Source organism: Ochotona curzoniae, unplaced genomic scaffold (assembly GCF_017591425.1).
Source record: "Ochotona curzoniae isolate NIBS_2020 unplaced genomic scaffold, NIBS_Ocur_1.0 scaffold_1037, whole genome shotgun sequence".
NCBI classification, from domain to species: domain Eukaryota; kingdom Metazoa; phylum Chordata; class Mammalia; order Lagomorpha; family Ochotonidae; genus Ochotona; species Ochotona curzoniae.
Window position 1 is genome coordinate 17904957 of NW_024467083.1, and position 12108 is coordinate 17917064.

Consider the following 12108-nt stretch of genomic DNA (forward strand, 5'->3'; position numbering starts at 1 on the left):
AGAGGCTGGAGGCTATTTTTGGAACAGGAAGGAGGTAGAGGAAAGAGAAGCAAAAGGCTTTAAGGATAAGAACGGAGAGAGAGGGCCTGGCGCGATGGCGCAGCAGTTAAGGTTCTCGCCTTGCACGTCCAGGATCCCATATGGGCGCCGGTTCTAATCCCGGCGGCCCGCTTCCCATCCAGCTCCCTGCCTGTGGCCTTGGAAAGCAGTCAAGGACGGCCCAAGGCTTTGGGACCCTGCACCCACTTGGGAGACCCAGAAGAGGCTCCTGGCTTCGGATTGGCATGGCATCAACCGTTGTGGCCACCTGGGGAGTGAATCATCAGACAGAAGATCTTCCTCTCTATCTGCCTTTCCAATAAAAATAAAATAAATCTTAAAAAAAAAAAAAAAGAAGGGAGTGAGAGGAAAAAGGCAGTGCCAGGGACACAGGGGGACCAGTTGCCACCCAGGTTCTGGGTAGCAGGCTGACACGGCTCCTCCTGTCTCCTGGCCTCTCATGGCCCTACTTGTTGCCCCAAGTGGCCATCTTGGTGAACACAGGTCTTGGGAGGAAGCGGCTGGACTTCATGTAGGGAGAGATCTTCTCCAGGCCCTGTGAGTGGGAACAAGCACAGAGCTCAGGGCCTGCACCCCACTGGGGTACCCACCCACAGCCCTAGGCAGCCCAGGCACAGTGGGACCCCAACAGGAGCCCTCCTGGGGCTCCAGGGCTGGAGCTTGACACAGTCTCCTGAGGGGCCACAGCCCTGGTGACTTCACTTTTCAGGGACCTTCAGCCAATGTCCTTGCTTCCTAAGAGCTCAGTGAGGGTACCTGGCACACAGCAGGTATGTTACATGCACTGCGGGTGACTGTTCAGGATTAGGAAACTGTTTCCCCAAATCTGATGCTCAGCCCCATTATCACCATTCATCAGAAAGGAACTAAGGACCAGGCAATGGCACGGCATGACTCCACCCCTTGGGACATCCCATCCCCTCTCACAGTGCCTGGGTTTCAGCATCTGCTCTGCTCTCCCACCCAGCTCCAGACTAATGCACATCCTGTAGGCAACAGAGATAGCTCATCTACTCGGGTCCCCACGACTCACATGGGAGGCTAGATTGAGCTCCTGGCTTCAGCCTGGCCAGGTCCTGGCTGCTGAGACCATTCAGAGAGGGAGACAGTGGATGGCAGAAATTCTGTGTGTGTGTGTGTGTGTGTGTGTGTGTGTGAGAAAGAGAGAGCTCTTTCCAAATGAATTAAAAAAGAAACTCAGAGCAGCTGAGCTACAGGCAGGTTAAGCGCCTCATGCTCAAGTGACTAGTGATGACTCATGGCTGGGAGCTGCCGGGCTGTGTCTGCCTACCATGCCTGGCTCTCTGCTGCACTGCCCCTTCCATCTTCCAAAAGCCCTATCTGCTCAGACCTCCCTTTCATGGGCCAGTTTTTGGCTTGGCTGGGTTTGCATACAATGGTGTGTGTGTGTGTGTGTGTGTGTGTTGCTAGCAGGACAATGTCCTTGATGTGTAGAAGAGAGCCCAGACATTACTCAGTGACATTGTAAAACCTGCATAATGTGGATTCAGGTGAGTGACCCAGAAAGCACCTACTGGACTGAGCTCTAATTATTCCTAGGAAAATAGAAAACTCAGAATCTTTACCTGGTGCCGGAGCTCATCCTTACTGTGCTCCAGCCTACCTCATCTCCAGCTCTGCCACAAGTAACATGAACCACATTGCCAGGACAGAGAGTGCGAATGTAATTTCCCCCCCTATGATGTGTATCTTGAAAGACAGTGTCAGAGAGGAGGAGCAGGGTGTGTGTGTGTGTGTAAGAGAGAGATTTTTCCAACTGTTGCTTTGTTCCCTAACTGGCCACAACAGCCTGGGCTGTGACAAGCCAAAGCCAGGAAGCCTGGACTCCAGCCAGGTTTCCCACATGGGTGGCACAAGTTCAAGTGATTAAGCATCAGCTGTTGCTTCCCAGGGACATTAGTAGGGAGCTGGATAGGGACCTTGGAGCCAGGACTTGAAGTGGCTACTCTGATATGGGCTGTGAGTGCAGCAGGTGGTGGCTTGACTTGCTATGCTACAATGCCAAGCCACACACAGAGACTTTCTCAAGTATTCAAGGACACACAGGGCCACTCGTTCCCTTCAGGCCATTGGCTGCAGTCCAACTGTTACCCTTCCTCTCTTAGTCATGTTAGCTCTTCCAAGGCCATGTAACCCAGGCCAGGGGCATAGATGATAGTTGCTGAGACTACAAATCCTCTGATGGGGAGTGGGACAGGAAACAGACTCCAGCCTGAATCAGTGGGGCTAACACCTCATATTTCCAGCACTTAAGACTCTGGGGTGCCAGCATCCCACATCAGGGTGTAAAGGATCTGAGCCCTCGCTGCATTTGTGGTTTCTGCTCCCTGCTCTCGTCCCCTTTGGGAGGCAGCAGAAGATGCCTTCAGTACTTGGGTCTGAGCCAGTCACATGGGAGACCTGGACCGAGTCCCAGGCTCCTGGCTTTGGCCTGGCTAGCCCTTCCTGTTGCAGGCACTTAGAGAGACAAGGAGCAGATGGAAGATCACCTGCTCTGTCTCTGAACCTCGTTCTTTGGGTCTCCGCCTTTTCTTTCTTTTCTCCCTTTTCTTTCTTTCTTTCTTTCTTTCTTTCTTTCTTTCTTTCTTTCTTTCTTTCTTTCTTTCTTTCTTTCTTTCTTTTCTTTCTTTCTTTCTTTTTTTTCTTTCTCTTTCTTTCTTATTTTTTAATATGTATTTTTATTTTGATAGTCTTTACATTGTTGATTAGGGTATAAAGGGTCAAGGGCTACAGGAAAGTGGGTAAGACCATTGTTTCCAAACTAATATCTTTTTTTTTTTTTTGTATTTGGGGTCAGGGGAGAAACAAAGGGAGAAGCTCCACCCAGCCTCCCCCTCATCCCAGGTCCTTGATATGGGGCATGCTCTGAGGGTCCTACTCCAGCAGTTGTGATAGTTCAACTGTTCTGAATTGCTGCCGATCTCACTGTTCCAAGCACGATGAAACCTATTCAGAATCCACTGGCTGACATAGTTTCTTCATGGTTGGGGTTCTGACATCAGCAGTTCAGTTGGAGGGAATCTCCAAAGAAACTTCATCTGAGATGATCCCAGACCTGATTCTCGTGTGTGCTTGCTAGTACAGCATCTGGCACAGTCCATTGCCCCAATCAGCTTATGCACATGCTGGTAGTTGCACTTGCTGGGTCATTTCTGTTTCCAGCCTTGTCTTGCACATGAACCAAAGGGTGTTGCAGTCCAGCCTGATCCTACCCACTTCATATTTGGCCCTCATGCAAACCAGTGGGAGCTGCGGTCTAGTTGGAGCGACTCCCCATAACCCCCACCAGGCCTGCCCCCTACCCTAGTTCAGTATGTACCACAGACTTGTTCAGTCTGTCCCACATCCCATTTAGCTCTCATACATGCCAATGTGCATTGAAGCCCAGTTCAACCCAACCAATCCCACTATCCAGCCCACACACATACTGGTGGGTGCTGTTCTATCTAGCCACCCCTGCCCCAGTCCTGGTTTTCATGCTCTTCAGTGGGAGTGGTAACCCAAGAGGGAGGTGCCCACTATTTCCCTACTAGGCCACTCTCACTCCCAGATTATGCATTCTGCAGGTGGTTCTGGAGATTAACCTGACAAATTTAGCCCCTAGTACCAGTCTCTGCGGCTGATGCTGCAGCAAAACCCAAACAACCCTCACACACTCTAATTTATGCTTGCACCAGTAGGAACAGTCAGCCCAACCTGGCTTTTTCATGATCTAGCTCACCTAAGACCCACAGGTACTGTAGCCCTGCCTGGTCTGGTGGACCCCCAGCCCAACTCACTCTCCAGTGGGAGTGGCTGTCCAGCAGGGGAGCCCTCCACATTCCCCTGCTGGCTTTGCCCCCTCCCTCCCTGGTTCTCATGTGTGTTGGTTGGGCACTACAGCCACAACTGGTATGGCTCACCCTACCTTGGCTTTCTGTAATGTGCACTGGTATGTGTTGTGACAAAACCTGGCCTGACCCACACTCTGTTTTGATGCTCAGATTTGCCAGCGGGTGATGCAAACTGGTTCAGTCTGGCCTGCCCCCAACCTGTGCCAAATGTATTCCAGCGGATATCTTTCTCTGGTCTGGTCTGGGTTGCTCCCTATTGTGGTTCTTGTGCTCGTCTGCAGGGACTGTCTCCCAACAGAGGAGCTGCCCAGGCTCCTGCCTCAGAACCTCTCCCATTGCCAGATTTTGCGCATACTGGTGGTCCATGGGCCAGCCCTACTCAAGTCACCAATAGAAATAGAAGGGGTTTTTTTTCTGCATCTTGAAAAACACCACAAAAGGGCTTTGTCATTCTGCAGCTGGCACCATGGCGCAACAGGCCAATCTTCTACCCTGTGGTGTCAGCGTCCCATATGGGTGCTGGTCATGTCCCAGCTGTTCCACTTGCAATTTTGTTCTCTGCTAGTGCCATAAGAAAGCAGCGAAGGGGGCCTAAGATTATGCAACCCTCCACTTGTGTGGAAAATCCAGAAGTTCCTGGCTCCCAGCATCGAATCAGCTCAACTGAGGCCTTTGTGGCTGTTTGGGCAGTGAACTAGCAGGAACAGTGACCTTTCCTTACTAGCCTTCAACCCATTCTGGTTCTTACTGTTGGATGTTTCAGCACAGCCAAGGTTCGTCCATACCCAGACACAGTTCACACATGGCTCAGTAGGGGCAGACATCTAGCCTAGTCTGGCCTATATCTATCTACCCAGGTCCTCCAGAGCACCAGATAGTGCTGGCATCTAGCCTGGTTAGGTGCTCCCAGCTCCATTTCACACTTGTGCCAAGAGAGATTGCAGCCATATCCAGACCAGAATGCAACCCCCACTCTGGCCCCAGGACTCTCCCGTGGGAACCCCAACCCAGCAAGGATATACTCTCACAGCTCCCCAACACAGTCTATTCCCAGCCCTAGATTACATGCATGCCAATGGTTGCTGTGACCAGGTGACTTAGCCCCTCACCTGTCTTGGCCTTTGCCTTTGATGCTGTGTCCTAGTATCCCTGGCTCATGCAGACCAGTTAGTGTAAGAGCCTAGCTTGGCATGACCTGTGCTCCATCCTGATATCTGTTTTTCCTTGTGAGTTAAGGTTTGCTCAGCCCTGCCTAGTCCACTCTCTTCCAGTTGCAGCTCAGCCAACCCCACATCTTGTTTTAGGATGCACATTCGGGTGCTGCTGCCTTGACCTGCCCACACTATTGTCGGTTCCTTTACCAGTAAGTGATGGCAGGTTCCATGTCACACCTAGCACAGCCATCACCATCCCAACTCATGAGCTAACCAGTGGGACTTGCATTTCCACAGAATTGGGCCCACATTTCCCCCATAGAATCTACCCCTGGGCCTGGTTCTGTCATGTGCTGGTTAGTGTCTTGACCCTGCCAAGTGTGACCTGTTCCCTGTTCCACCACTCAGTCATGTTCTAGTACCTATCCCTGCCAGACAGGACCCCAGCCATAGCTTTCATGTGGACTGGTGTGTGGCAGTTAGTGATGCTCTATGCTAGCAACCCATCTCAGGATTCCCATTTGGGCTGGTGAATCAGTCTGACCCAAATAGATCTTATGGACTCTCTCCTCCAAACTGCCAGATCTCAGTCCCCACACTTGCCAGTAAGTTCTGTGACCCTGTCATTGAGAATCACCCAGAATTCATTCCTAACCTATACTCACACTGGACTTATCCATGGATATCTCTAGGCAGCAATTACATAACCTAAAAACCCCAGAGCTTGCTGCCGGGTGGCCAGCAGGTAGAGCCTGGTGTCAAATAGACACACTGGCTGCCAAAAACCTAAGACTTAGTCACCACTTGGCAGCAGTGATCCTGGCCTGACCCAGCATTGGTCACCACTTGGCATCAGTGACCCAGCATTGGGTCTGGCCTGGCTTGGGCACCACCTGCAGCAGCCAGCTGCAGTAGGCTCCCTTCACCCCAGCCGCAAGGCGGAACACTGTCTTGGCTCTTCCTGCTGCAAGATGATAGCGGCAGGGCAGAGCCAGGGCCTTAATCCAGTTCCCAAACTTCCCTCATGGTGTACTTACCCTGAGGGAAGAGGTCTCTCGGTCCTGAAATCACCTAGGACTTGGTCGCCGCTTGGCAGCAGTGACCATGGCCTGGAGGCACTGCCTTTTAAATAAAAGGAAAACAGAAAAATGAACAAGCATTCTCGAATCTCTGAAGAGGTAGGTTTTGCTATTATCAAACAAACTGACCCTGGGATGACAGCCAAGTAGCAATTTGGAGAGGGCAAGCCATTCATCCAGGGAACCAAGACATGACATCCACTCTCCCTCCACCAGCTGCCTGCTGCTTCTCTAAGCACACTCAGTCCTGGCCCAGGTTCCTCTCTGTACATCCCCATGAGCTTCGCATGGCCCTGCCCTCTTTCAAGGTGTGTAGTAGCCATCCCAAGATGAGTGGGGCAAAACCCATGACACCATGGAATCTGCCTAAGTGCATGCCTTGGCTTTGCCCACATAGACTCTCCTCTCTGTGATTTCCTGGATGAAGAGATCAAACTCCTCAGGCTGATGGCACTACTTGGCCAGCCTGGATGAGCACCTCTTTGAAAGCCTCACCCTCAAGCAACACTAGGGGTTGCTGAAGCTCAGCAGCCTTGAGGAGGTCTCCTGCATGTCCTGCTATCCAAGTTTGTGCCTGACTTCCCTCTCCGGCCACTAGGCAGCTTGTTTACAGCCCTAGAACCCTCTCCCAAATCACGGACTAAATCATGGACCAATAGAAATAGAAGGTTTTTTTTTTCTGCATCTTGAAAAACACCACAAAAGGGCTTTGTCATTCTGCAGCTGGCACCATGGCGCAACAGGCCAATCTTCTACCCTGTGGTGTCAGCGTCCCATATGGGTGCTGGTCATGTCCCAGCTGTTCCACTTGCAATTTTGTTCTCTGCTAGTGCCATAAGAAAGCAGCGAAGGGGGCCTAAGATTATGCAACCCTCCACTTGTGTGGAAAATCCAGAAGTTCCTGGCTCCCAGCATTGCATCAGCTCAACTGAGGCCTTTGTGGCTGTTTGGGCAGTGAGCTAGCAGATGGAAGACTTCTCCATCTTTCCTTTTCTTTGTAAATCTGCTTTTCAAATAAAAGCAAATCTTAACAACAACAACAAAAAAGAATTTCTCACTCTGATATTTATATGTCTTTGATCTAGAAAGATAGCATTCCTGCATCCAGCAGAAGAAATACTTTGTAAATAAGACCAATCATAATTAGAATGAGAATTTTAAAAGACAGTGAACAGACATGAGCATGTTGGTAGTCAGCCCTTTATTGAAAACTCTGTGACTGAGATCCTGCCACACACCTGCCCCAGAAACAGAAATCCCTCAAGGGGCCTATGGCTTGGCTACCAAAAACTAAGAGTCAGGTGGGAACTACAGGGAGGGACTTGGCAACATGGGTGCATAATAGTGTTTCTGTGCCCTGAGATGGGAGTGGAGAGGGAGAGAGCAGAAAATGAGAGCATGCTGGCCAAGGGGGCAGGGCTTCGAGGGGCTGCTCCTGCTGGAGGGGGAGGAGCAGGTGTTACAGGAGGGAGCCCTGGACCACCTGCTCTCTAAAGCCAGTCCAGCAAGCCAGGGGGATCACAGCAGTGGGGGAGGTGGGTTTGTGAAAAGCAACCGGGAGCAGTGGGGACTAGGGATACTGGGTGGTTGTCTGAAGAAGGAGCCTCATCCTGTGGCCACCACACAGAGCACCACTTTGAAAGCCTCACCCTCAAGCAATGTCTTTGTGATGAGAACATTCAAAATTCTCTCTTGTAGTTCTTTGGAAGCATGCAGGGCAGCGTGACCTAAGCTACCCTGCTGCACAGTAGGATACCAGAACCCATTCTTTATGCCAGCCCCTCCCTGTCCTTCCTGTATGCGGAATCCGGGGAGCCACTGCTTCACTCTGTTCTGAGATTGTGCAATGTTTACCTCCCGGGCCTGGCTGATTGCACTTCATGTAATGTCATGGGTTCTTTATCTGAATATCTGTTGTCAGACACTTAGGGTCAGTTCCTTACTTTGACTAAGGTGAATAAACATGGAAGTGAAGGTTTCTCTTCAACATACTCAATTTGTGCAGGGGGTCAATCCTCCATGGCCTTCCCAGGCAATAAGCAGGTTTCTGGTTTGAAAGTGGAAAAGCAGTACTTGAACCTGAACCCACACCTGTCTGGATGCCGATATTGCAGGCGGTAGCTTTACTTGCTTTAGCACATCATCAGTTGATTTTTTTTAGAATGACTGATGGGTATGTCTGCTATTATTCTTCTCTTTATGGATATCCACTTTCCCCAGCACCATTTGTTGAAGAGACTTCCTTTATCCCATTATTCTTGTTTCCTTTGTCAAAAATCTGTTGACCATATATGGATTTATTTTGTGTTCTCTATTCTGTCCCGTGGGTCAAGGTGTCCATTTTCATGGCAATAGCCTGTTTGTTTTTCGTTTTTGTTTTTATTTTGTTCTGTTTTTAATCTTCATTGGAAAGTCAGATATACAAAGAGGAGGAGAGACAGAGAAAGATCCTTCATCCACTGTTCACTCCCCAAGTGACCACAATGGCTGGAGCTGTGCCAATCTGAAGCCGGGAGCTTCTTCTGGGTCTCCTATGTAAGTGTAGGGTTCCAAGGCTTTGGGCCATCCTTGACTGCTCTCCCAGGCCATAAGCAGGGAGCTGTATGGACAGTGGGGTGCTGGGACATGAACCCACACCCATATGGGATCCTGGTGTATGCAAGGTGAGGACTTTTTGTTTATTTGTTTGTTTGTTTTTAAACTTAATATCATTTTGATTGTAAAAAGCCTTGGTGGCCAAAATTGTGGCACAGTTAGGGAAATCATGACCTGAGGCACTGGCATCCCGTATCCCAATTCAAGTCCCAGCTGCTCCACTTATGATCCAACTCCCTGCTAATGCTCCTGGAAAAAATAGCAGAAGATGCTCAAATGCTTGGACCTGTACCCATATGGGAGACCCAGATGAATCTCTTGGCTTCAAGTTGCCCCAACCCCAATCTTTGCAGTCATGTGGGGAGTAAACCAATGATGTGAGATCTCTGACTCCCCTCTCCTGCTCTGTAATCCTGTCATTCAAATGAAACAAGTATTTTATGAAGTCTTTTGCAGTTCTATGTGACTTTAAAGATAGATTTTTCTATTTCTGTATGGTGGATCACTGGTATTTAATAGGGATTGCACCAAATCTTTACAGCACTTACAGTTGTGGATGTGTTAACAGTACTACTTCTGCAATGTCTTGGTTTCCGTCTTACTTGGATAGTCCCTTTTTCCTTATTAGTTAAGCTAAAGGTTTGAGGATTTTATTTATCTTTTCGAATAACTGACTCTCCAATATTCTTAAGTCTAGATTTTATTTCTTTTGCTTTTTTCTGGTTAGTTATCTCATCCTGTTAATTTTGGTCTTAGTTTTTTCTTGTTTTTCTACTTCCTTGAAGTAGAAAGGTTGTTTATTTATTATAATCCTGATTTTTTTCTTGTAATCTTCCTTCTAAAAAATACTTCTACTGGATCCCACTGATTTTGACATGCTGTGTTTCCATTTTGTTTGTCTTACCAAATTTGTTGATCTCAAGTTTCATTTCTTTTAGACTCATTTGTTATTCAAGGACATATTGTTCAAGTTTCACGTATTTGTATAGTTTTCAAAACACTCTCTTGTTATTTATTTGTAGTCCCATTCCATTGTGTTCAGAAGAGATATTTGGTATGATTTCCATTATTGTGAACCTGTTGAGATTTGTGTTGTGGCCTAACATAAATCCATTCTGGGGGTATTGCCACGTGCTGATGCTGGGAATGCGTATCCTGCAGCAACTACGTGGAATATCTGTAAACGCGTGTCAGGCTCGCTTGGTCTGAAGCACAACTTAGCTCTGCCCTCCTCCTTGCTGATGTTCTGTCTGGATAGTCTGTCCATTGCTAAAAGTGGGCTATGGCATTCTCCTGCCATCTGTGTGGTCGAGTACCTTCAGATCTCATGGTTGGTGACATGTGTCTCACAGAGAACCTCTTTAGGCTGAATCATTGAGCCTCCTTGAAGCTTCATTCACATGAACATGGCTTTTCCTCCTAAGACTTGTTGTTTCAAACATTTTATACTTAGTCTTTTTTTTTTAAGATTTATTTTTCTTGCAAAGTCAGATATACAGAGAGGAGGAGAGACAGAGAGGAAGATCTTCCATCTGATGACACACTCCCCAAGCAGCTGTAATGGCTGGTGCTGTGTCGATCTGAAGCCAGGAGCCAGGAACTTCCTCCAGGTTTCCCACATGGGTGCAGGGTCCCAAGGTTTTGGGCCATCCTCAACTACTTTCCCAGGCCACAAGCAGGAAGCTGGATGGGAAGTGGAGCTGCCAGGATTAGAACCTGCACTCATATGGGAACCCCGGGTTCAAGGTGAGGACTTTAGCCGTTAGGCCACTGGCTGGGCCTAAATAGTCTTTTGAAGCATTTTTCCATCTCTTCTCTTTCTGGAACTCCTGTAATACAAATTCATTCCCTAAATAGTGTTCCATATGTCGCAAAGATGTTCTTCATTTTTCCCACCTGTTCTGTTTTCTCCTTTGTTATTTTAAAACATCTGTCTTCAAAATAAGAATTTCATTTATCTGCCTGACCTACTCTCTTACTGGGGTAATTGAAGCTCTTGGCTGTGTTTTTGTTTCAAAAATTGAATCTACACAACAAAAATTTTTAGTTTTTTTTTTTTTTAAGAATCATTCTGTTTTTATTTGAAAAGCAGAATAATATTGAGAAGGAGAGCCAGAGAAATGTTCTATCTGCTGGTAGATATCCCACTGCTCAGATAGCCAGAGCTGAACTGATACGAAACCAGGAATCAAGAGCTTCTTCTGGGTCTCCCATGTGGGTTTAGGGGCCCAAGGACTTGGGTCACCTTCTGCTGCTTTCCCAATCTGTAAGTAGGAAGTAGGGTGGAAAGTGGAGCAGTTGTGGGATACAAATTGACACAAATATGGGATACCAGAACCACAGGCAGAGGATTAACTTGGTATGCCACCCTAGTTTGTTATTTTCATTCCATCTCTGAATTTTTTTTTTATTTCCACTGAGTTGTTTTTGTATTCTCTTACGTCTTGCCGAGTCACCATAAGATCATTCTTTTTTATTCCTTTTCAAGCAGTTCATGAATTTCTGTATCTTGGAGATAAGATACTATAGAATTATTATTTTTTTATCATGTCATATCACGTGCTTTGTTTTTAGCAGCAGAGTCTGTAGATTAGTGGAAGAGTCACCTCTTCCAGTTTCATGCTGAAAGATTGCTCAGCTGCAGATGTGTGCCCGGGTGACTCTTTGGAAATGTAGACTGGCTTTGGATATGGCTGGATGCGGGTGTAGCGGTCATGTGGTTTCTTTTGCTATTTTAATGCCAGTGAAGCCTGTGAGTGCTTCCATGGCAGCCGAGGTTCCAGGGGCCAAGATTCATGTGCCAGAGGGTGACAGGGCTGATCTGCTGACTGGCCACGGCAACACTACTGTGAGCACATCAGAATGCTGGATGAGTAGTGAAGCATCTAAGACACAAGCTGGTGTGCATATGGGATCCTAGTGCTTGCAAGGTGAGCATTTAGTCATTGAGCAGTAGCACTGGGCTCAATAGTGGTGCTTTTAGCAACGATGTGCCATCACCTATGAGTAAGAAATGATGGTGGAGCCCCGTACTACTTGCTGGGAGCCGTGCAGGTGCAGTTGGGGTCAACACACAGAGGTGTGAAGAGAAAGGCTCCTTTGCTGGCAAGGCTGCAAGAATCTCCTAGTCGTGTGGCAAAGCCTGGTAATGTCTCTCCAGCTACTTCAATGCAGTTTCTCGGACACCACCCCTTTAAAAATCCTGAAATCTGTTGATGCGTTGTTGTTTGCCCTGGTGAGATGGTCTCTGTAACTGATGTAAGTCTGGGAACTAATGTCATTAATAACATCTTGGTGAGTGGGCCTTTAATATTTTATGCTGTCTTGGCCAGTCCCATGACCCTATTGCTGAAAGAACTCAAGCAT

At 48.0% G+C, this 12108-nt stretch overlaps 1 protein-coding gene across 1 annotated transcript in view; it reads right to left on the reverse strand.

The window, feature by feature from the left end:
* Positions 1-472: 472 nt before the first annotated feature.
* LOC121168477 (glutathione S-transferase Mu 1-like) overlaps positions 473-12108 on the reverse strand; it is a 135940-nt gene continuing 124304 nt past the window's right edge. Inside the window, exon 8 of the mRNA XM_040998648.1 lies at positions 473-595. Coding sequence (XP_040854582.1) covers positions 506-595 — 90 coding nt within the window. The 3' untranslated portion in view covers positions 473-505. The remainder of the gene's footprint in view (positions 596-12108) is intronic.